This window comes from Oncorhynchus gorbuscha, unplaced genomic scaffold, assembly GCF_021184085.1.
Source record: "Oncorhynchus gorbuscha isolate QuinsamMale2020 ecotype Even-year unplaced genomic scaffold, OgorEven_v1.0 Un_scaffold_912, whole genome shotgun sequence".
In the NCBI taxonomy this organism is placed as follows: Eukaryota; Metazoa; Chordata; class Actinopteri; order Salmoniformes; family Salmonidae; genus Oncorhynchus; species Oncorhynchus gorbuscha.
Window position 1 is genome coordinate 44295 of NW_025745876.1, and position 25947 is coordinate 70241.

The 25947-nt window shown below is 49.3% G+C and overlaps 1 protein-coding gene across 1 annotated transcript in view; it reads left to right on the forward strand.

The window, feature by feature from the left end:
* Positions 1-25947, forward strand: part of LOC124020795 (aryl hydrocarbon receptor nuclear translocator 2-like) — an 83318-nt gene that overhangs the window by 16561 nt on the left and 40810 nt on the right. The window contains exons 4-7 of the mRNA XM_046336068.1: positions 111-187; positions 3221-3355; positions 8021-8095; positions 19973-20124. Of these exons, the coding sequence (XP_046192024.1) occupies positions 111-187; positions 3221-3355; positions 8021-8095; positions 19973-20124 (439 nt within the window). The remainder of the gene's footprint in view (positions 1-110; positions 188-3220; positions 3356-8020; positions 8096-19972; positions 20125-25947) is intronic.

A 25947-nucleotide genomic window follows, 5' to 3' on the forward strand; every position in this document is an offset into this window, starting at 1 on the left:
CATCTGAAATCGCACATTTGCACTTTATTAGATAGCTGCCATCTTGATATCTCTCTCTCTTGTATTTAATATCCTACTCTCTTGTCTCTCCTTTTTTCTCTCTATGTCAGGTATGACCATACCAGAAGAAGACACAGAGGCAGGACAGACCAGTAAATACTGCCTTGTAGCCATCGGAAGACTGCAGGTACCTTGTGTGTGTGTGTGTGTGTGTGTGTGTGTGTGTGTGTGTGTGTGTGTGTGTGTGTGTGTGTGTGTGTGTGTGTGTGTGTGTGTGTGTGTGTGTGTGTGTGTGTGTGTGTGTGTGTGTGTGTGTGTGTGTGTGTGTGTGTGTGTGTGTGTGTGTGCGTGCGTGTGCGTGCGTGCTCGCTCGCTCTGGTTGGGTCGGTGCATGAGAAGGTGTGACCTGAGAGCACGGGGTTGTCAGGGAGCATCAGTATAGGAGGATTACAGTAATGGAGCAGACAGGTGGAACGAGCACTGAAGACCTCTTCCCATCCTCCCATAACTCCCCCCCTCAATGCCTCAACCAGTTCAACCCTTATTCCTGTGTCCAACATCTCCTACCTTAACCTTCTTAGCTCCCAGACTTCTCTGACGTTTTAGAGGGGTTGAACTGCTACTGTCCCCTCGTAGTATCCCATATACCCCCCAAACTCAACTGGCGGACAGCGGTCTGTGTCCCGGTTTACTCCGTCGGGCTTCGATCCCTGGTATCATGACAACACACATAAGACATGAAAACAATTGTCAAATTGCAGGACATTAGCTTTGCAACTGCCTAGCAATTCTCTACCCCTTTTAAAATGTGTAGAATGAGCGTTTTAAAGGGTGCTTACATGTGCTTAAGACACACCAGACATGTACAGTATCTGGCTAATTGGTCGAAACAGTTCATATTTTCTGTTAAGTTTTGATAAAACCTTTTCTACTGTATCTCAAACGCTGCCGATTTAACCACTTAGGACAGTTTTCAGGACCAATTAAACACTTGGGACAGTTTTCAGGACATTGTAATCCAGATTTCATCTCTCCTTGCTTTTGGACAAAACTTTTGAGACACATCAAATGCTACAACAAATATCATGTTTATATAATCTGATGACATTAGGAAGAAACAGGCCTTTGGTGCCTTTGATGTCGTGAACGTTAGCTAGTGGGGGAACACAACACAGGATCATTTTAAGATGCATTAAACACGTTCCTGGAAAAGTGCCCCGCTTCTCAGAGTAGTAGGAGTGCTATCTAGAAGTGCTATCTAGGATCAGTTTAGTCTTTTAGATCTTGATGAATTAGATTAAATGGACGGGTTGGACCTGATCCTAGATCAGCACTCCCACTATGAGACGCTTGAATATGAGTCCTCAAATATAACCTTCCTGGTGCTCCCATCCTCCTGCTTTTTACCTTCTTCTTCACAGTGCCACCTTTAATCTCTCTCACATACAGTGGGGCAAAAAAGTATTTAGTCAGCCATCAATTGTGCAAGTTCTCCCAATTGAAAAGATGAGAGAAGCCTGTAATTTTCATCATAGGTACACTTCAACTATGACAGACAAAATGAGAAGAAAAATCCAGAAAATCACATTGTAGGATTTTTAATGAATTTATTTGCAAATTATGGTGGAAAATAAGTATTTGGTCAATAACAAAAGTTTATCTCAATACTTTGTTATATACCCTTTGTTGGCAATGACAGAGGTCAAACGTTTTCTGTAAATCTTCACAAGGTTTTCACACACTGTTGCTGGTATTTTGGCCCATTCCTCTATGCAGATCTCCTCTAGAGCAGTGATGTTTTGGGGCTGTTGCTGGGCAACACAGACTTTCAACTCCCTCCAAAGATTTTCTATGGAGTTGAGATCTGGAGACTGGCTAGGCCACTCCAGGACCTTGAAATGCTTCTTACGAAGCCACTCCTTCGTTGCCCAGGCGGTGTGTTTGGGATCATTGTCATGCTGAAAGACCCAGCCACGTTTCATCTTCAATGCCCTTGCTGATGGAAGGAGGTTTTCACTCAAAATCTCACGATACATGTCCCCATTCATTCTTTCCTTTACACGGATCAGTCGTCCTGGTCCCTTTGCAGAAAAACAGCCCCAAAGCATGATGTTTCCACCCCCATGCTTCACACTAGGTATGGTGTTCTTTGGATGCAACTCAGCATTCTTTGTCCTCCAAACATGACGAGTTGAGATTTTACCAAAAGGTTATATTTTGGTTTCATCTGACCATATGACATTCTCCCAATCTTCTTCTGGATCATCCAAATGCTCTCTAGCAAATTTCAGACAGGCCTGGACATGTACTGGCTTAAGCAGAGGGACACGTCTGGCACTGCAGGATTTGAGTCCCTGGCGGCGTAGTGTGTTACTGATGGTAGGCTTTGTTACTTTGGTCCCAGCTCTCTGCAGGTCATTCACTAGGTCCCCCGTTTGTTTCTGGGATTTTTGCTTGTGATCATTTTGACCCCACGGGGTGAGATCTTGCATGGAGCCCCAGATCTAGGGAGATTATCAGTGGTCTTGTATGTCTTCCATTTCCTAATAATTGCTCCCACAGTTGATTTCTTCAAACCAAGCTGCTTACCTATTGCAGATTCAGGTCTACAATTGTGTTTCTGGTGTCCTTTGACAGCTCTTTGGTCTTGGCCATAGTGGAGTTTGGAGTGTGACTGTTTGAGGTTGTGGACAGGTGTCTTTTATACTGATAGCAAGTTCAAACAGGTGCCATTAATACAGGTAACGAGTGGACGACAGAAGAGCCTCTTAAAGAAGAAGTTACAGGTCTGTGAGAGCAAGAAATCTTGCTTGTTTGTAGGTGACCAAATACTTATTTTCCACCATAATTTGCAAATAAATTCATTAAACATCCTACAATGTGATTTTCTGGATTTTTGTTTCTCATTTTGTCTGTCACAATTGAAGTGTACCTATGATGAAAATTACAGGCCTCTCTCCTATTTTTAAGTGGGAGAACTTGCACAATTGGTGGCTGACTAAATACTTTTTGCCCCACTGTATATCTAACTCTCTGGTCCCTTCATCCTTTAATCTCTCTCACATATATCTAACTCTCTGGTCCCTTCATCCTTTAATCTCTCACATATATCTAACTCTGGTCCCTTCATCCTTTAATCTCTCTCACATATATCTAACTCTGGTCCCTTCATCCTTTAATCTCTCTCACATATATCTAACTAACCCCTCTCATCTCCTAGGTGACCAGCTCTCCCGTTTCCATGGATATGAACGGCCTGACGGTTCCCACGGAGTTCCTGTCGCGCCACAACTCCGACGGCATCATCACTTTCGTGGACCCGCGGTGCATCAACGTGATTGGATACCAGCCTCAGGTTGGTTCCTCCCCCTACTTATCACAATCAGGGTCGCATTTTGTAGGGCACGATGATGCAAAACATTTTTTTAAATTGGAACAATTGGAACAGCCTGTGATGCCACTCGTCAGAGTTCACAATAGAACCCCTGTGGTGAACTGGAGCCACTGATTCCATGCCCACTCATCACAATAGAACCCCTGTGGTGAACTGGAGCCACTGATTCCATGCCCACTCATCACAATAGAACCCCTGTGGTGAACTGGAGCCACTAAGTCCATGCCCACTCATCACAATAGAACCCCTGTGGTGAACTGGAGCCACTGATTCCATGCCCACTCATCACAATAGAACCCCTGTGGTGAACTGGAGCCACTGATTCCATGCCCTCTCATCACAATAGAACCCCTGTGGTGAACTGGAGCCACTGATTCCATGCCCACTCATCACAATAGAACCCCTGTGGTGAACTGGAGCCACTGATTCCATGCCCTCTCATCACAATAGAACCCCTGTGGTGAACTGGAGCCACTGATTCCATGCCCACTCATCACAATAGAACCCCTGTGGTGAACTGGAGCCACTGATTCCATGCCCACTCATCACAATAGAACCCCTGTGGTGAACTGGAGCCACTGATTCCATGCCCTCTCATCACAATAGAACCCCTGTGGTGAACTGGAGCCACTGATTCCATGCCCACTCATCACAATAGAACCCCTGTGGTGAACTGGAGCCACTGATTCCATGCCCTCTCATCACAATAGAACCCCTGTGGTGAACTGGAGCCACTGATTCCATGCCCACTCATCACAATAGAACCCCTGTGGTGAACTGGAGCCACTGATTCCATGCCCACTCATCACAATAGAACCCCTGTGGTGAACTGGAGCCACTGATTCCATGCCCACTCATCACAATAGAACCCCTGTGGTGAACTGGAGCCACTGATTCCATGCCCACTCATCACAATAGAACCCCTGTGGTGAACTGGAGCCACTGATTCCATGCCCACTCATCACAATAGAACCCCTGTGGTGAACTGGAGCCACTGATTCCATGCCCACTCATCACAATAGAACCCCTGTGGTGAACTGGAGCCACTGATTCCATGCCCACTCATCACAATAGAACCCCTGTGGTGAACTGGAGCCACTGATTCCATGCCCACTCATCACAATAGAACCCCTGTGGTGAACTGGAGCCACTGATTCCATGCCCACTCATCACAATAGAACCCCTGTGGTGAACTGGAGCCACTGATTCCATGCCCACTCATCACAAATGTTGAGATAATGTTGCAAAACAACCTGTTTACCTGAAACGGTCTGCGAGGTCACATCAAAGCATTCTGTTATTTTATCAAGAGGAACACATCTGTGGTCAGTAGAGATGTAACCTGTTAATAGGTTTCCTACCCTCCTTGATGAAATGGAGCAGCTCGTTTGATGCCATGTCACAGACTGTTAAATGTAAAGATGACAAAAGGTGTTTTGGGGCAGTGTTTCCCCTGCCATTGTAGAATTATTTTCAGCAGATTTCATTTGAAATTGAAGAGGCCCGAAATGTTGATTTCATGGTCTTTATGCACTGCCTGGAATATAATCTCTGGGAAACACCAAGTGTGTCTGCATACTGAATGGTCCTATGTACTAAATATGTTTTTGGGGTATGCAACAATAGTATGTTTTATAGTATGTATAATTGAAAAAAATAAATGAGTAGACTTTAAATGCCAGGATGTCATACTCTTTTCCTAGTATGAATTCACTGCTTTCTATTGAGGAAGAGAATCTTCTGGCCCAGCTGATGATCAGATCAAGGAGACAGGCTGTACTAGTACTCCTTGTTTTCAGCTGTCCCACCATGTTAGATCAGCAGTGAAAGGAAGGGACGTATGCATTTTCACAGCAGCCATAGAAACCCTGGTTCCTAATATTTCCGTTTGAAGAGAGATGAGCCCTGTTTGATGGCTTGTAATGTAAGACCCCTGTCTGAAAGTGTGTTCGTACGTACATGTGAAGTGTGTTAGTACGTACATGTGAAGTGTGTTAGTAGGTACATGTGAAGTGTGTTAGTACGTACATGTGAAGTGTGTTAGTAGGTACATGTGAAGTGTGTCAGTACGTACATGTGAAGTGTGTTAGTACGTACATGTGAAGTGTGTTAGTATGTACATGTGAAGTGTGTCAGTACGTACATGTGAAGTGTGTCAGTACGTACATGTGATGTGTTTTAGTACGTACATGTGAAGTGTGTTAGTATGTACATGTGAAGTGTGTCAGTACGTACATGTGAAGTGTTTTAGTACATACATGTGAAGTGTGTCAGTACGTACATGTGAAGTGTGTTAGTACGTACATGTGAAGTGTGTTAGTGCGTACATGTGAAGTGTGTTAGTACGTACATGTGAAGTGTGTTAGTACGTACATGTGAAGTGTGTTAGTACGTACATGTGAAGTGTGTTAGTACGTACATGTGAAGTGTGTTAGTAGGTACATGTGAAGTGTGTTAGTACGTACATGTGAAGTGTGTTAGTAGGTACATGTGAAGTGTGTCAGTACGTACATGTGAAGTGTGTTAGTACGTACATGTGAAGTGTGTTAGTATGTACATGTGAAGTGTGTCAGTACGTACATGTGAAGTGTGTCAGTACGTACATGTGATGTGTTTTAGTACGTACATGTGAAGTGTGTTAGTATGTACATGTGAAGTGTGTCAGTACGTACATGTGAAGTGTTTTAGTACATACATGTGAAGTGTGTCAGTACGTACATGTGAAGTGTGTTAGTACGTACATGTGAAGTGTGTTAGTGCGTACATGTGAAGTGTGTTAGTACGTACATGTGAAGTGTGTTAGTACGTACATGTGAAGTGTGTTAGTACGTACATGTGAAGTGTGTTAGTAGGTACATGTGAAGTGTGTTAGTAGGTACATGTGAAGTGTGTCAGTACGTACATGTGAAGTGTGTTAGTATGTACATGTGAAGTGTGTTAGTATGTACATGTGAAGTGTGTCAGTATGTACATGTGAAGTGTTTTAGTACGTACATGTGAAGTGTGTTAGTATGTACATGTGAAGTGTGTCAGTACGTACATGTGAAGTGTGTTAGTACGTACACGTGAAGTGTGTTAGTAGGTACATGTGAAGTGTGTTAGTATGTACATGGGAAGTGTGTTAGTGCGTACATGTGGAGTGTGTTAGTACGTACATGTGAAGTGTTTTAGTGCGTACATGTGAAGTGTGTCAGTACGTACATGTGAAGTGGTTTAGTGCGTACATGTGAAGTGTGTCAGTACGTACATGTGAAGTGTGTCAGTAGGTACATGTGAAGTGTGTTAGTACGTACATGTGAAGTGTGTCAGTAGGTACATGTGAAGTGTGTTAGTATGTACATGTGAAGTGTGTTAGTACGTACATGTGAAGTGTGTCAGTACGTACTTGTGAAGTGTGTCAGTACGTACATGTGAAGTGTGTCAGTAGGTACATGTGAAGTGTGTTAGTACGTACATGTGAAGTGTGTCAGTACGTACTTGTGAAGTGTGTCAGTACGTACATGTGAAGTGTGTCAGTAGGTACATGTGAAGTGTGTTAGTACGTACATGTGAAGTGTGTCAGTAGGTACATGTGAAGTGTGTTAGTATGTACATGTGAAGTGTGTTAGTATGTACATGTGAAGTGTGTTAGTACGTACATGTGAAGTGTGTTAGTACGTACATGTGAAGTGTGTTAGTACGTACATGTGAAGTGTGTCAGTAGGTACATGTGAAATGTGTCAGTAGGTACATGTGAAGTGTGTTAGTAGGTACATGTGAAGTGTGTCAGTACGTACATGTGAAGTGTGTTAGTACGAAAACAGATTAGTGAAAGTGGGCCGATTCCCAACATAAAGTCGCATTATTAGGATGAGAAAGTGATCACTTGGCAGGATGGGAGTTTGTTTTGTGATTGATTTCCCTTGTTAATGTGTATGGTTGTCTACAGCGCAGCTGCTATGTGTATGTAGGATGTTTGCATTTGGCTACAAGCATTTCGTTACACTCGCATTAACATCTGCTAACCATGTGTATATGACCAATAAAATGTGATTTATTTGTTTATAGGAAACCGTCCCCCCCCCCCCCCCCCAAATGGCACCCTATTCCTTACATCATGCACTCCTTTTGACCAGAGCCCTATGAGTCCTTCTCAAAAGTAGTGCACTAACAGGCCAAGGAATAGGGTGCCACTTGGGCCGCACACCACTCCATGACAGGAAGAATGATTTAAAGATGTATCACTGGCTCGATCTCAATTCCTCAGCCCTCAATCTCCTCAGCACCTTCTCAACCTTATTGGAGGAGAAGGTCCAAGGTCCCTCCCCTTAGACCTTTTTCTGCAATGAGAAAGAGCCGCAAGGAATGGAAGAAAGATGAAATGAGAAAGGCCATTGACTCAAGTCCAAGGGTGTGAATGATGTATGATCTGTATGGCCTGTTGTCCTAACTCAGGCAGAGGAAGCCTAGTTCTGGACTAAAAGGCATTGTCAATAAAGAATCTCCATTGAAAAAATAAAAATTGTCCAGGAATTTGACAAAGTTTCAAAATTAATATATTGAACTTGTATTTCATGATTTAAAATTGACCTGAAGTGTGTAGTTGTATTAATTTGTGTGTATTTATTGTGTCATTGTCTTGTGTAGGATCTGCTGGGGAAAGACATCCTGGAGTTCTGTCACCCAGAGGACCAGAGTCACCTGAGAGAGAGCTTTCAACAGGTACGGAGAGGTGGAGGAGGGACGAAGGGAGAGTGGAGGTATGAGGAAGAGTTCTGTCACTTAGAGGACTACAGAGAGACCTCTTGAGATATCTTTCTACAGGTACTATACTACCAGAGGGAGAGGGGGGAAGAGGAGAGGAGGGAAGAGGAGAGGAGAGGGGTGAAGAGGAGGAGTAGAAGAAAAGGATGGGGTGATAACAGAAGGACTTGATGGGTGGAGGAGAGAATAGGAGTGACAGAGGATGGGCAGTATACCGTATACTGGGGTAGCCACGGGATGGTTTTTCAATACAGTCAATAGCATTGAAACAATTTCTTTGAAGTTTTTCAATACATTTTATTTTTTGTAGCTACTTTTTAAGTAAATACCTGCAGTCAACTATTGCAATATGTTAGGAGATAAAGCGGATTGCGTTCTTCATTTCACCTGTCACATTATTTTACATAATGAAGCAGACCGTAGTTCCCCAGAACAGTTGAGCCAGTCACATTATTTTACATCATGAAGCTGACCGTAGTTCCCCAGAACAGTTGAGCCAGTCACATTATTTTACATAATGAAGCTGACCGTAGTTCCCCAGAACAGTTGAGCCAGTCACATTATTTTACATAATGAAGCTGACCGTAGTTCCCCAGAACAGTTGAGCCAGTCACATTATTTTACATAATGAAGCAGACCGTAGTTCCCCAGAACAGTTGAGCCAGTCACATTATTTTACATCATGAAGCTGACCGTAGTTCCCCAGAACAGTTGAGCCAGTCACATTATTTTACATCATGAGCCAGTCACATTATTTTACATCATGACCGTAGCTGACCGTAGTTCCCCAGAACAGTTGAGCCAGTCACATTATTTTACATCATGAAGCTGACCGTAGTTCCCCAGAACAGTTGAGCCAGTCACATTATTTTACATCATGAAGCTGACCGTAGTTCCCCAGAACAGTTGAGCCAGTCACATTATTTTACATAATGAAGCAGACCGTAGTTCCCCAGAACAGTTGAGCCAGTCACATTATTTTACATCATGAAGCAGACCGTAGTTCCCCAGAACAGTTGAGCCAGTCACATTATTTTACATAATGAAGCAGACCGTAGTTCCCCAGAACAGTTAAGCCAGTCACATTATTTTACATAATGAAGCTGACCGTAGTTCCCCAGAACAGTTAAGCCAGTCACATTATTTTACATCATGAAGCAGACCGTAGTTCCCCAGAACAGTTGAGCCAGTCACATTATTTTACATAATGAAGCAGACCGTAGTTCCCCAGAACAGTTGAGCCAGTCACATTATTTTACATCATGAAGCTGACCGTAGTTCCCCAGAACAGTTGAGCCAGTCACATTATTTTACATAATGAAGCAGACCGTAGTTCCCCAGAACAGTTGAGCCAGTCACATTATTTTACATCATGAAGCTGACCGTAGTTCCCCAGAACAGTTGAGCCAGTCACATTATTTTACATAATGAAGCAGACCGTAGTTCCCCAGAACAGTTGAGCCAGTCACATTATTTTACATAATGAAGCAGACCGTAGTTCCCCAGAACAGTTGAGCCAGTCACATTATTTTACATAATGAAGCAGACCGTAGTTCCCCAGAACAGTTGAGCCAGTCACATTATTTCACATCATGAAGCTGACCGTAGTTCCCCAGAACAGTTGAGCCAGTCACATTATTTCACATCATGAAGCTGACCGTAGTTTCCCAGAACAGTTGAGCCAGTCACATGTTTGTAAATAGCACAACCGGAGAAAGCAGGAGCAAGTGATTCCAGCTGTGTATTGACTGGGGTTGCGTTGTCTTTCAATAAAAAAGTGATCAGTGTTAGCAGTTGATGTTACTCTTCAACCCCAAAGCAAATCAAGGGGAGAAACAGGTTTATTCAAAGAGAACAAATAAAGTTGTTATGCTAGGAAGTAAATGGTAGATGTTCATTCTTCCCTGTTTCTCCACAGAGCAAAGAGACAGGATGTCATTTATAACCCAACCCGTAGCCTGTGGTTGACCAATTAGAATTCATAGCAGTAAAATTGGGCCAATGGTCAAATAACAAGTATCCTGCTTCCGGCTCAATGAATAGTCCATTTGGACCAATGAGAACTTGCTACAGCTATAAGTCCAGGACTGAAACCCCTACAAAGATTCTGAACAGATGTTGAAATGAAAAACAACTATTACCATGATCGTTAATTCCCTATTGACTTTTAGTCCTCTGCGTTTGTGTATTTTCTGAAAATATCATTACATCAGGGACTTGCAACTATAGTTTTGGCAGAAAATAGCTTCATTTTCATCAGTTGACAACAGAAGTGCAACACTATTTGGCTGGCAGCCACACAAGTAAATGAGCTTAAAATGAAACAGCTAAAACTATGCATGGCCATCAAAATTTCTAATGTTTATTATAGAAAGAATGTAGCAGGCTACATTTCCTAATCGTGCATTTTACCGGAGAAAAGAAAAGTAGCTCCGCATCAGTCAGAGTGCTGTCTGCTGATAGAATGATGGAGAACAGTAGCTCCACATCAGTCAGTGCTGTCTGCTGATAGAATGATGGAGAACAGTAGCTCCACATCAGAGTGCTGTCTGCTGATAGAATGATGGAGAACAGTAGCTCCACATCAGTCAGAGTGCTGTCTGCTGATAGAATGATGGAGAACAGTAGCTCCACATCAGAGTGCTGTCTGCTGATTGAATGATGGAGAACAGTAGCTCCACATCAGTCAGAGTGCTGTCTGCTGATAGAATGATGGAGAACAGTAGCTCTCCATCAGTCAGAGTGCTGTCTGCTGATAGAATGATGGAGAACAGTAGCTCTCCATCAGAGTGCTGTCTCAGCTCCACATCAGAGTGCTGTCTGCTGATAGAATGATGGAGAACAATAGCTCCACATCAGAGTGCTGTCTGCTGATAGAATGATGGAGAACAGTAGCTCTCCATCAGTCAGAGTGCTGTCTGCTGATAGAATGATGGAGAACAGTAGCTCTCCATCAGTCAGAGTGCTGTCTGCTGATAGAATGATGGAGAACAATAGCTCCACATCAGAGTGCTGTCTGCTGATAGAATGATGGAGAACAGTAGCTACACATCAGTCAGAGTGATGTCTGCTGATAGAATGATGGAGAACAGTAGCTACACATCAGTCAGAGTGCTGTCTGCTGATTGAATGATGGAGAACAGTAGCTACACATCAGTCAGAGTGCTGTCTGCTGATAGAATGCCTGTTGGTGAATTCTCATCCCAGTGGAGAAGTACAGCTGAGCAGAAATGCCGAGCAGAAATGACAAATGTTCACTACTCCTGACCAGGGCCCATGTTCACTACTCCTGACCAGGGCCCATGTTCACTACTCCTGACCAGGGCCCATGTTCACTACTCCTGACCAGGGCCCATGTTCACTACTCCTGACCAGGGCCCATGTTCACTACTCCTGACCAGGGCCCATGTTCACTACTCCTGACCAGGGCCCATGTTCACTACTCCTGACCAGGGCCCATGTTCACTACTCCTGACCAGGGCCCAAGTTCACTACTCCTGACCAGGGCCCATGTTCGCTACTTCTGACCAGGGCCCATGTTCGCTACTCCTGACCAGGGCCCATGTTCGCTACTCCTGACCAGGGCCCATGTCCACTACTCCTGACTAAGGTCGATGTCCACTACTTCTGACCCGGGCCCATGGGGAGAACCTGGGAAATTGGGGAAAGTTACTGGAATTTTCCAACTCTAGACTAACCTGTAAATGAAGCTATCAAAAACATGCTCTTTCTCAGGGGCGAGTTTCCACCAAACCATCAAGATCATAGTTAGCATTGAGAACATTGTTCATCCATTACCTACCGACGGACTTAATAAGATTCTAAAAGACACTCAATAACCCACCTGGGGAATTAATGGTCATAAATCCAGTGCCTTCGTCTGCCTAGTCTAAAGCCTGGAGCCATGCCAAGGACTGGCAGACAGGCCAATACTATTGGCCAATCTGTAATGGTTTAAGATGTGCTCTGTCAGCAGCTGACAGGACCACACTGCAGGGTTCTGTTCAGAAGGATGAAACGTTCACAACGTCGTGGATAGAAATGTAAGGAGTAGAGCGAACCCTATTGCCTAATCCTAATAAACTGGACTGACGGATCTGTTCTACATGATATATTTCTATCTGAGCACCCAGGTGTGTGTCCTCTGCGTTGCGGTTCAGCGTGTCTGCCAGGGGAGTGCCGTGTACTGAACACCAGCAATGAGGTGAAAGTTGAAATATCAACGTGTATGTGTGTGAGAGAGACTATCCTTGAGGAATGTTTTGTTAGGGCAATATTATTTTACATTCCTTCCAGGGAACAGAAACCCCACACACACACCACACACACACACACACACACACACACACACACACACACACACACACACACACACACACACACACACACACACACACACACACACACACACATATACAGAGAGACAGACAGGTAGCGACAGGCAGACAGATAGGTAGCGCCAGACGGACAGACACAGGTAGTGTCAGACAGACATACAGACAGACATGTAGCGACAGACAGACAGATAGGTAGCGCCAGACGGACAGACACAGGTAGTGTCAGACAGACTTACAGACAGACATGTAGCGACAGACAGACAGATAGGTAGTGCCAGACAGACAAACACATGTAGTGCCAGACAGGTAGCGCCAGACAGACAGAGACAGACGGATAGCGACAGACAGACAGACAGGTGGTGCCAGACAGACAGACAGGCAGACACAGGTAGTGCCAGACAGGTAGCGCCAGACAGACAGGCACACAGGTAGCGCCAGACAGACACAGGTAGCGCGAGAGATGCAGGTAGCGAGACAGACGGACGGGTAAAGGGACAGGTAGGGAGAGCGAGACGGACGGGTAAAGGGACAGGTAGGGAGAGCGAGACGGACGGGTAAAGGGACAGGTAGGGAGAGCGAGACGGACAGGTAAAGGGACAGGTAGGGAGAGCGAGACGGACAGGTAAAGGGACAGGTAGGGAGAGCGAGACGGACGGGTAAAGGGACAGGTAGGGAGAGCGAGACGGACAGGTAAAGGGACGGACAGGTAAAGGGACAGGTAGGGAGAGCGAGACGGACGGGTAAAGGGACAGGTAGGGAGAGCGAGACGGACGGGTAAAGGGACAGGTAGGGAGAGCGAGACGGACAGGTAAAGGGACAGGTAGGGAGAGCGAGACGGACAGGTAAAGGGACAGGTAGAGCGAGCGAGCGAGACGGACAGGTAGAGAGACAGGTAGAGCGAGCGAGACGGACAGGTAAAGGGACAGGTAGGGAGAGCGAGACGGACAGGTAAAGGGACAGGTAGGGAGAGCGAGACGGACGGGTAAAGGGACAGGTAGGGAGAGCGAGACGGACGGGTAAAGGGACAGGTAGGGAGAGCAGGTAGACGGACGGGTAAAGGGACAGGTAGGGGGTAGCGAGACGGACAGGTAAAGGGACAGGTAGGGAGAGCGAGACGGACAGGTAAAGGGACAGGTAGAGCGAGACGGAGCGAGACGGACAGGTAGAGAGACAGACGGACAAGTAAAGGAACAGGTAGAGAGAGCGAGACAGACAGGTAAAGAGACAGTTGGACAGGTAGAGAGACAGGCGGACAGGTAAAGGGACAGGTAGAGAGAGACGGAAAAGTCAAGGGACAGGTAGAGAGAGCGAGACGGACAGGCAGAGAGACAGACGGACAGATAGAGAGACAGAGGGACAGGTAAAGGGACAGGTAAGGAGAGGGAGAGATGGACAGGTAAAAGGGACAGGTAGAGGGGGCGAGACGGACAGGTAGAGAGACAGACGGCCAGGTAAAGGGACAGGTAGAGAGAGGGAGAGAGATGGACAGGTAAAGGGACAGGTAGAGAGAGACGCTGGTACCTTTGTGTTCAGGTATTGACAGTCCAATAGCTTTGGCGTGTCAGCTTTGATTGGTTTGTATGCGATTGACTTTTGTGCAACACAGTTTTTCTTGGCAGAAAACCATTTTTGTTTTCCCAGCCTACTGACTGTTAATTCATTTAAAATCCTCAGAGGCAGGTAATGACATACACACACACACACGTAGCGTGTAGGAACCACTCCAGCTCAGGTAATGAAAGATTGAGAGATAGAGATAAGGGTTGTAAGTATTTTTCACTCAAATGCACTTTGTTCTCTTGCACACCATCTCTACCTTGCTCCCTCTCTCTCTCCCCTCCTGCTCTCTTTCTCTCCCTTCCCCTCACCTCCTCTCTCTCCTGCTCTCTTTCTCTCCCTTCCCCTCACCTCCTCTCTCTCTCCTGCTCTCTTTCTCTCCCTTCCCCTCACCTCTTCTCTCTCTCCCCTCTCTCCTGCTCTCTTTCTCTCCCTTCCCCTCACCTCCTCTCTCTCTCCCCTCTCTCCTGCTCTCTTTCTTTCCCTTCCCCTCACCTCCTCTCTCTCTCCCCTCTCTCCTGCTCTCTTTCTCTCCCTTCCCCTCACCTCCTCTCTCTCTCCCCTCTCTCTTGCACTCTTTCTCTCCCTTCCCCTCACCTCCTCTCTCTCTCCACTCTCTCCTGCTCTCTTTCTCTCCCTTCCCCTCACCTCCTCTCTCTCTCCCCTCTCTCCTGCTCTCTTTCTCTCCCTTCCCCTCACCTCCTCTCTCTCTCCCCTCTCTCCTGCTCTCTTTCTCTCCCTTCCCCTCACCTCCTCTCTCCCCTCTCTCCTGCTCTCTTTCTCTCCCTTCCCCTCACCTCCTCTCTCTCTCCCCTCTCTCTTGCACTCTTTCTCTCCCTTCCCCTCACCTCCTCTCTCTCTCCACTCTCTCCTGCTCTCTTTCTCTCCCTTCCCCTCACCTCCTCTCTCTCTCCCTCTCTCTTGCTCTCTTTCTCTCCCTTCCCCTCACCTCCTCTCTCTCTCCACTCTCTCCTGCTCTCTTTCTCTCCCTTCCCCTCACTCTCCTCTCTCTCTCCTCTCTCCTGCTCTCTTTCTCTCCCTTCCCCTCACCTCCTCTCTCTCTCCTGCTCTCTTTCTCTCTCTCCCTTCCCCTCACCTCCTCTCTCTCTCCCCTCTCTCTTGCACTCTTTCTCTCCCTTCCCCTCACCTCCTCTCTCTCTCCACTCTCTCCTGCTCTCTTTCTCTCCCTTCCCCTCACCTCCTCTCTCTCTCCCCTCTCTCTTGCACTCTTTCTCTCCCTTCCCCTCACCTCCTCTCTCTCTCCACTCTCTCCTGCTCTCTTTCTCTCCCTTCCCCTCACCTCCTCTCTCTCTCCCCTCTCTCTTGCTCTCTTTCTCTCCCTTCCCCTCACCTCCTCTCTCTCTCCACTCTCTCCTGCTCTCTTTCTCTCCCTTCCCCTCACCTCCTCTCTCTCTCCCCTCTCTCCTGCTCTCTTTCTCTCCCTTCCCCTCACCTCCTCTCTCTCTCCTGCTCTCTTTCTCTCCCTTCCCCTCACCTCCTCTCTCTCTCCCCTCTCTTTTGCACTCTTTCTCTCCCTTCCCCTCACCTCCTCTCTCTCTCCCCTCTCTCCTGCTCTCTTTCTCTCCCTTCCCCTCACCTCTCTCTCTCCCCTCTCTCCTGCTCTCTTTCTCTCCCTTCCCCTCACCTCCTCTCTCTCTCCACTCTCTCCTGCTCTCTTTCTCTCCCTTCCCCTCACCTCCTCTCTCTCTCCCCTCTCTCCTGCTCTCTTTCTCTCCCTTCCCCCTCACCTCTCTCTCCCTCTCTCCTGCTCTCTTTCTCTCCCTTCCCCTCACCTCCTCTCTCTCTCCCCTCTCTCCTGCTCTCTTTCTCTCCCTTCCCCTCACCTCCTCTCTCTCTCCCCTCTCTCCTGCTCTCTTTCTCTCCCTTCCCCTCACCTCCTCTCTCTCTCTCCCCTCTCTCCTGCACTCTTTCTCTCCCTTCCCCTCACCTCCTCTCTCTCCTGCTCTCTTTCTCTCCCTTCCCCTCACCTCCTCTCTCTCTCCCCTCTCTCCTGCTCTTTCGCTCCCTTCCCCTCACCTCTCGCTCTCCCCTCTCTCCTGCTCTCTTTCTCTCCCTTCCCCTCACCTCCTCGCTCTCTGTCTCCCCTCTCTCCTGCTCTCTTTCTCTCCCTTCCCCTCACCTCCTCTCTCTCTCCTGCTCTCTTTCTCTCCATTCCCCTCACCTCCTCTCTCTCTCCCCTCTCTCCTGCTCTCTTTCTCTCCCTTCCCCTCACCTCCTCTCTCTCTCCCCTCTCTCTTGCTCTCTTTCTCTCCCTTCCCCTCACCTCCTCTCTCTCTCTCCCCTCTCTCCTGCACTCTTTCTCTCCCTTCCCCTCACCTCCTCTCTCTCTCTCTCTCTCTCTCTCTCTCTCTCTCTCTCTCTCGCGCTCTCTCTCCCCTCTCCTGCTCTCTTTCTCTCCCTTCCCCTCACCTCCTCTCTCTCTCTCTCCCCTCTCCCCTGCTCTCTTTCTCTCCCTTCCCCTCACCTCCTCTCTCTCTCTCTCCCCTCTCTCCTGCTCTCTTTCTCTCCCTTCCCCTCACCTCCTCTCTCTCTCCTGCTCTCTTTCTCTCCCTTCCCCTCACCTCTTCTCTCTCTCCCCTCTCTCCTGCTCTCTTTCTCTCCCTTCCCCTCACCTCCTCTCTCTCTCCCCTCTCTCCTGCTCTCTTTCTCTCCCTTCCCCTCACCTCCTCTCTCTCTCCCCTCTCTCTTGCTCTCTTTCTCTCCCTTCCCCTCACCTCCTCTCTCTCTCCCCTCTCCTGCTCTCTTTCTCTCCCTTCCCCTCACCACCTCTCTCTCCTGCTCTCTTTCTCTCCCTTCCCCTCACCTCCTCTCTCTCTCTCCCCTCTCTCCTGCTCTCTTTCTCTCCCTTCCCCTCACCTCTCTCTCTCCCCTCTCTCCTGCTCTCTTTCTCTCCCTTCCCCTCACCTCCTCTATCTCTCCCCTCTCTCCTGCTCTCTTTCTCTCCCTTCCCCTCACCTCCTCTCTCTCTCTCTCCCCTCTCTCCTGCTCTCTTTCTCTCCCTTCCCCTCACCACCTCTCTCTCTCTCTCCTGCTCTCTTTCTCTCCCTTCCCCTCACCTCCTCTCTCTCTCCCCTCTCTCCTGCTCTCTTTCTCTCCCTTCCACTCACCTCCTCTCTCTCTCCCCTCTCTCCTGCTCTCTTTCTCTCCCTTCCCCTCACCTCCTCTCTCTCTCCCCTCTCTCCTGCTCTCTTTCTCTCCCTTCCCCTCACCTCCTCTCTACCTCCTGTCTCTCTCTATGTAGTTATCAGCCCAGCCTCAGTCGCTGACAGTAGAGTAGAAGTATTGGGATAATTGGTGGTCCGCCTTACCACCTGCGTCCCAGATGGCGCCCTATTCCCTTTATAGTGCACTACGTGCTCTGGTCTGAAGTAGTGCATTAAGTAGGGAATATAGTACCATTTGGGGCGCACCCTCTGGGCTGTAGCCCCGTCCTGCCCTGGCCTTTCACTTCCTGGGATAATCTCTCATACAGGTAATCATGACCTAGAAGACACAAATACACACACGCACAAAAACAGAGAGACAAACCAGCACGGACACACACTTTCCAGTGTCTCTGTAGGTGAATCTCACATCACTTTCAGTTCCATACACACAGTGTACTGCTTAGCCCCAGGCTCAGGACAGCAGTGGTGCAGTACATAGGGAATTTGCAGCCAGGAACGACAGACTACTCCACTGTCTCTTTCTGTTACCGAGGTCACAGGTCATACATTCTGACCAATAGGATGCTCACTCCCTCCCTAGCCCATGTTTAAACAATGAGATATGTTCTGAATAAAAGGTGCGGTCAAAACGCGGCTAATCCACATTTGCACAAGTCAATAAGGAAATTGTGCCTTTTCCTCAAAATTAGATGACATTTCTTCTCCCGCTGTTGTTTAGCTGGCGGTGCCCTCTGTGTGAAAGGAACACCACTCTTCCATGTCTCTGAGATTGTCCACAGAGCTTTCATTATGAATGGCCATTTCAGATCCCTAACTGAAAGACATTTTGCATTTAGATGCAAAGCAGCACATCCATTAGACAGATTGACAGGTGAGGTTCACTGGTATGCTGATGGAGGGAATATCAGAGAGAGACAGGTAGGGGTGTGTGTTTGTTCAGAATGGTATAGTAGGAGAGGTATGGGTGGGGAGATTAGACTGGTATGGTAGGAGAGGTATGGGTGGGGAGATTAGACTGGTATAGTAGGAGAGGTATGGGTGGGGAGATGTATGGGTGGGGAGATTAGACTGGTATGGTAGGAGAGGTATGGGTGGGGAGATTAGACTGGTATAGTAGGAGAGGTATGGGTGGGGAGATTAGACTGGTATGGTAGGAGAGGTATGGGTGGGGAGATTAGACTGGTATGGGTGGGGAGATTAGACTGATATAGTAGGAGAGGTATGGGTGGGGAGATTAGACTGGTATGGTAGGAGAGGTATGGGTGGGGAGATTAGACTGGTATGGTAGGAGAGGTATGGGTGTGAAGATTAGACTGGTATGGCAGGAGAGGTATGGGTGGGGAGATTAGACTGGTATGGCAGGAGAGGTATGGGTGGGGAGATTAGACTGGTATAGTAGGAGAGGTATGGGTGGGGAGATTAGACTGGTATGGCAGGAGAGGTATGGATGGGGAGATTAGACTGGTATGGCAGGAGAGGTATGGGTGGGGAGATTAGACTGGTATGGTAGGAGAGGTATGGGTGGGGAGATTAGACTGGTATGGCAGGAGAGGTATGGGTGGGGAGATTAGATTGGTATGGCAGGAGAGGTATGGGTGGGGAGATTAGACTGGTATGGTAGGAGAGGTATGGGTGGGGAGATTAGACTGGTATGGTAGGAGAGGTATGGATGGGGAGATTAGACTGGTATAGTAGGAGAGGTATGGGTGGGGAGATTAGATTGGTATGGCAGGAGAGGAATGGGTGGGGAGATTAGACTGGTATGGTAGGAGAGGTATGGGTGGGGAGATTAGACTGGTATGGTAGGAGAGGTATGGGTGGGGAGATTAGACTGGTATAGTAGGAGAGGTATGGTTGGGGAGATTAGATTGGTATGGCAGGAGAGGTATGGGTGGGGAGATTAGACTGGTATGGTAGGAGAGGTATGGATGGGGAGATTAGACTGGTATGGTAGGAGAGGTATGGATGGGGAGATTAGACTGGTATGGCAGGAGAGGTATAGATGGGGAGATTAGATTGGTATGGCAGGAGAGGTATGGGTGGGGAGATTAGACTGGTATGGTAGGAGAGGTATGGGTGGGGAGATTAGACTGGTATATGGCAGGAGAGGTATGGGTGGGGAGATTAGACTGGTATGGTAGGAGAGGTATGGGGGGGGAGATTAGACTGGTATAGTAGAAGAGGTATGGGTGGGGAGATTAGACTGGTATGGTAGGAGAGGTATGGGTGGGGAGATGGGTGGGGAGATTAGACTGGTATGGTAGGAGAGGTATGGGTGGGGAGATTAGACTGGTATGGTAGGAGAGGTATGGGTGGGGAGATTAGACTGGTATGGTAGGAGGAAGTATGGGTGGGGAGATTAGACTGGGTGGAACTGAAAACCTAAAATCTTCTGAAGTCCACCTGATTTCTACGCTCCACACCCAGGATGGAGAAACTCTCCAGGAAGACGTCAGTTTGACGCTGATGGATCAAAGCTGACCAATAAGAAATTTATCAGCCTTTTTTGTTGAGTTCTCCCAACTCTGTCCAGCCTCAAATGACTCCTTTTTCTTCTTTGTAAGAACATTTGTCTCTCTTCTCTGTTTCTCTCCGTCTCTACAGTATGTGTTGACCCCTCCACAAACACACACGCAAGGTTCCCCTTCCCTCCATTCTAGGTGGTCAGGTTGTCTGTGATGTGTCTTATGTAACCTTTGTCCTCCCTCTCTCCTTCCCTCTCTCCTTCCCTCTCTCCTTCCCTCCCTCTCCAGGTGGTAAAGTTGAAAGGCCAGGTGCTGTCTGTAATGTACAGGTTTCGTATGAAGAACAGAGAGTGGATGTTAATCCGCACCAGCTCCTTCACCTTCCAGAACCCCTACTCCGATGAGATCGAGTACATCATCTGTACCAACACCAACGTCAAGTAGGTGGACGCACACACACGGACCGACGCGCACACACGGACCGACGCGCACACACGGACCGACACACATAATAAATATACACGTGTGTGTAAATTGTTGACACATGTTTCACGTCCTGGGACAGAAATGGACCAGCGGAATGTTCTAGACCAGGGTTTCCCAAACTCGGTCCTGGGTGCACTTTTATTTTTTTTTGCCCTTGCACTACACAGCAGATTTCAAATGATCAAAGCGTGATGATGAGTTGGAAAGATGTCTTTAGAATGTGTTTCTATGTCCAACGGAAATCCTCAATAGAAATACTGTGAAACTCCTGGCTGCTTTTTAACATCTTTGAGTGTTGTTCTCTCTTTATTTCTAGACTGAAATGACCCTACACACACCACGGACACTTCACTCATTGCTCTGGTTGTGAACACACAGTCACACACACACATGCACACACAGTGCTCGTGCCACCGGGACACACTGACTGACTATTAACACCAGTGTGCCAGCATACAGGTCTGCTGCCCTAGTCAGCCAGCCAGTCAGCCAGCCAGTCAGCCAGTCAGTCAGCCAGCCACTCAGCCAGTCAGTCAGCCAGTCAGTCAGCCAGCCAGTCAGTCAGCCAGCCAGTCAGCCAGCCAGTCAGCCAGCCAGTCAGCCAGCCAGTCAGCCAGCCAGTCAGTCAGCCAGTCAGTCAGCCAGCCAGTCAGTCTAGTCAGTCTGCCAGTCAGCCAGTCAGTCAGCCAGTCAGCCAGTCAGTCAGCCAGCCAGCCAGTCAGCCAGCCAGCCAGTCAGTCAGTCAGCCAGTCAGCCAGTCAGCCAGTCAGCCAGCCAGTCAGCCAGCCAGTCAGCCAGTCAGCCAGCCAGTCAGCCAGCCAGCCAGTCAGTCAGCCAGTCAGTCAGCCAGTCAGCCAGCCAGTCAGTCAGCCAGTCAGTCAGCCAGTCAGCCAGCCAGTCAGTCAGCCAGCCAGCCAGTCAGCCAGTCAGTCAGCCAGTCAGCCAGCCAGTCAGTCAGGCAGTCAGTCAGTCAGCCAGTCAGTCAGTCAGCCAGCCAGTCAGTCAGCCAGTCAGTCAGCCAGCCAGTCAGCCAGCCAGTCAGCCAGCCAGTCAGTCAGCCAGCCAGTCAGTCAGCCAGTCAGCCAGCCAGTCAGCCAGTCAGCCAGCCAGTCAGCCAGCCAGTCAGCCAGCCAGTCAGTCAGTCAGGCAGTCAGTCATAATATTGACAGTACATGGCGTTGGAATGGTAGCAGTGTGTTTTACTACCAGCTGTTAAAGGTTCAGTATGGAGGATAATATTAACAGTGTTTTATTGATTCACGCCATGTTAATAAGGTGTTAAATGAAACATTTAAGGAAAGTATGTGTGTGTGTGGAACTTGGCCCATTTTCCGTTCTCTAAACAGTGTGTTTTGTAGGAAGACAGGTTCCAGGTTGTGTTTGTTTTGGTCCCTCAGGTTCCACAAACCTGTTGGTTGGACTCTGGGCTACAATGGAGGATATAGCCAGAACTGGGAGTACTGATCTAGGATCAGATTCCTCTATCCATGTGATCTAAAAGGTTAAACTGATCCTAAGTCAGCACTCCTACTCTGAGACGCTCAATACATAATGTCCCCATTGAATTTGTGCTGTGACCAGAACTCCAGTCTTAAAAGCCTTCAGAGTTTTCTTCTGGTCCACAATGATGTGCATACCAATGCCTTTAACCACAGCCTTTAGCCGTCAGCCTTTAGCCGTCAGCCTTTAACCACAGCCTTTAACCACAGCCTTTAGCCATCAGCCTTTAGCCACAGCCTTTAGCCACAGCCTTTAGCCATCAGCCTTTAGCCATCAGCCTTTAGCCACAGCCTTTAGCCACAGCCTTTAGCCATCAGCCTAGAAGGACTAGAGTGACAAGTTATAATATCCCCTCTGGCTGTAGCAGGCCCAGTTATCCCCTCTAGCTGTAGCAGGCCCAGTTATCCCCTCTAGCTGAAGCAGGCCCAGTTATCCCCTCTGGCTGTAGCAGGCCCAGTTATCCCCTCTAGCTGTAGCAGGCCCAGTTATCCCCTCTGGCTGTAGCAGGCCCAATTATCCCCTCTAGCTGGTGCAGGCCCCAGTTATCCCCTCTAGCTGGTGCAGGCCCAGTTATCCCCTCTGGCTGGTGCAGGCCCAGTTATCCCCTCTGACTGTAGCAGGCCCAGTTATCCCCTCTAGCTGGTGCAGGCCCAGTTATCCCCTCTAGCTGTAGCAGGCCCAGTTATCCCCTCTGGCTGTAGCAGGCCCAGTTATCCCCTCTAGCTGGTGCAGGCCCCAGTTATCCCCTCTAGCTGGTGCAGGCCCAGTTATCCCCTCTGGCTGGTGCTGGCCCAGTTATCCCCTCTGGCTGGTGCAGGCCCAGTTATCTCCTCTGGCTGGTGCAGGCCCAGTTATCCCCTCTAGCTGGTGCAGGCCCAGTTATCCCCTCTAGCTGGTGCAGGCCCAGTTATCCCCTCTAGCTGGTTCAGGCCCAGTTATCCCCCCTGGCTGGTGCAGGCCCAGTTATTCCCCCCTGGCTGGTTCAGGCCCAGTTATCCCCTCTAGCTGGTGCAGGCCCAGTTATCCGCTCTCGCTGATGCAGGGCCAGTTATCCCCTCTAGCTGGTACAGGGCCAGTTATCCCCTCGAGCTGGTTCAGGCACAGTTATCCCCTCTGGCTGGTGCAGGCCCAGTTATCCCCTCTAGCTGGTGCAGGCCCAGTTATCCCCTCTAGCTTGTTCAGGCCCAGTTATCCCCCCTGGCTGGTGCAGGCCCAGTTATCCCCCCTGGCTGGTGCAGGCCCAGTTATCCCCTCTAGCTGGTACAGGGCCAGTTATCCCCTCTAGCTGGTTCAGGCCCAGTTATCCCCTCTGGCTGGTGCAGGCCCAGTTATCCCCTCTAGCTGGTGCAGGCCCAGTTATCCCCTCTGGCTGGTGCAGGCCCAGTTATCCCCTCTGGCTGGTGCAGGCCCAGTTATCCCCTCTGGCTGGTGCTGGCCCAGTTATCCCCTCTGACTGTAGGAGGCCCAGTTATCCCCTCTAGCTGGTGCAGGCCCAGTTATCCCCTCTGGCTGGTGCAGGGCCAGTTATCCCCTCTAGCTGGTACAGGGCCAGTTATCCCCTCGAGCTGGTTCAGGCACAGTTATCCCCTCTGGCTGGTGCAGGCCCAGTTATCCCCTCTAGCTGGTGCAGGCCCAGTTATCCCCTCTAGCTTGTTCAGGCCCAGTTATCCCCCCTGGCTGGTGCAGGCCCAGTTATCCCCCCTGGCTGGTGCAGGCCCAGTTATCCCCTCTAGCTGGTACAGGGCCAGTTATCCCCTCTAGCTGGTTCAGGCCCAGTTATCCCCTCTGGCTGGTGCAGGCCCAGTTATCCCCTCTAGCTGGTGCAGGCCCAGTTATCCCCTCTGGCTGGTGCAGGCCCAGTTATCCCCTCTGGCTGGTGCTGGCCCAGTTATCCCCTCTGACTGTAGGAGGCCCAGTTATCCCCTCTAGCTGGTGCAGGCCCAGTTATCCCCTCTGGCTGGTGCAGGCCCAGTTATCCCCTCTGACTGTAGCAGGCCCAGTTATCCCCTCTGACTGTAGCAGGCCCAGTTATCCCCTCTAGCTGGTGCAGGCCCAGTTATCCCCTCTGGCTGGTGCAGGCCCAGTTATCCCCTCTGGCTGTAGCATGCCCAGTTATCCCCTCTGGCTGGTGCAGGCCCAGTTATCCCCTCTAGCTGGTGCAGGCCCAGTTATTCCCTCTGGCTGTATAGCAGGCCCAGTTATCCCCTCTGGCTGGTGCAGGCCCAGTTATCCCCTCTGGCTGGTGCAGGCCCAGTTATCCCCTCTAGCTGGTGCAGGCCCAGTTATCCCCTCTGGCTGGTGCTGGCCCAGTTATCCCCTCTGGCTGGTGCAGGCCCAGTTATCCCCTCTGGCTGGTGCAGGCCCAGTTATCCCCTCTAGCTGGTTCAGGCCCAGTTATCCCCTCTGGCTGGTGCAGGCCCAGTTATCCCCTCTAGCTTGTTCAGGCCCAGTTATCCCCCCTGGCTGGTGCAGGCCCAGTTATCCCCCCTGGCTGGTGCAGGCCCAGTTATCCCCTCTAGCTGGTACAGGGCCAGTTATCCCCTCTAGCTGGTTCAGGCCCAGTTATCCCCTCTGGCTGGTGCAGGCCCAGTTATCCCCTCTAGCTGGTGCAGGCCCAGTTATCCCCTCTGGCTGGTGCAGGCCCAGTTATCCCCTCTGGCTGGTGCTGGCCCAGTTATCCCCTCTGACTGTAGGAGGCCCAGTTATCCCCTCTAGCTGGTGCAGGCCCAGTTATCCCCTCTGGCTGGTGCAGGCCCAGTTATCCCCTCTGACTGTAGCAGGCCCAGTTATCCCCTCTGACTGTAGCAGGCCCAGTTATCCCCTCTAGCTGGTGCAGGCCCAGTTATCCCCTCTGGCTGGTGCAGGCCCAGTTATCCCCTCTGGCTGTAGCATGCCCAGTTATCCCCTCTGGCTGGTGCAGGCCCAGTTATCCCCTCTAGCTGGTGCAGGCCCAGTTATTCCCTCTGGCTGTATAGCAGGCCCAGTTATCCCCTCTGGCTGGTGCAGGCCCAGTTATCCCCTCTGGCTGGTGCAGGCCCAGTTATCCCCTCTAGCTGGTGCAGGCCCAGTTATCCCCTCTGGCTGGTGCTGGCCCAGTTATCCCCTCTGGCTGGTGCAGGCCCAGTTATCCCCTCTGGCTGGTGCAGGCCCAGTTATCCCCTCTAGCTGGTTCAGGCCCAGTTATCCCCTCTGGCTGGTGCAGGCCCAGTTATCCCCTCTAGCTGATGCAGGCCCAGTTATCCCCTCTAGCTGGTTCAGGCCCAGTTATCCCCCCTGGCTGGTGCAGGCCCAGTTATCCCCCTGGCTGGTGCAGGCCCAGTTATCCCCTCTAGCTGGTTCAGGCCCAGTTATCCCCTCTGGCTGGTGCAGGCCCAGTTATCCCCTCTAGCTGGTGCAGGCCCAGTTATCCCCTCTAGCTGGTGCAGGCCCAGTTATCCCCTCTGGCTGGTGCAGGCCCAGTTATCCCCTCTGGCTGGTGCAGGCCCAGTTATCCCCTCTAGCTGGTGCAGGCCCAGTTATCCCCTCTGGCTGTAGCAGGCCCAGTTATCCCTTCTGTCTGTAGCAGGCCCAGTTATCCCCTCTGACTGTAGCAGGCCCAGTTATCCCTTCTATCTGTAGCAGGCCCAGTTATCCCCTCTAACAAATCAAATCAAATCAAATTTTATTTGTCACATACACATGGTTAGCAGATGTTAATGCGAGTGTAGCGAAATGCTTGTGCTTCTAGTTCCGACAATGCAGTGATAACCAACAAGTAATCTAACTAACAATTCCAAAACTACTGTCTTATACACAGTGTAAGGGGATAAGGAACATGTACATAAGGATATATGAATGAGTGATGGTACAGAGCAGCATACAGTAGATGGTATCGAGTACAGTATATACATATGAGATGAGTATGTAGACAAAGTAAACAAAGTGGCATAGTTAAAGTGGCTAGTGATACATGTGTTACATAAGGATGCAGTCGATGTTGTAGAGTACAGTATATACATATGTATATGAGATGAATAATGTAGGGTAAGTAACATTATATAAGGTAGCATTGTTTAAAGTGGCTAGTGATATATTTACATCATTTCCCATCAATTCCCATTATTAAATGGCTGGAGTTGGGTCAGTGTCAATGACAGTGTGTTGGCAGCAGCCACTCAATGTTAGTGGTGGCTATTTAACAGTCTGATGGCCTTGAGATAGAAGCTGTTTTTCAGTCTCTCGGTCCCAGCTTTGATGCACCTGTACTGACCTCGCCTTCTGGATGATAGCGGGGTGAA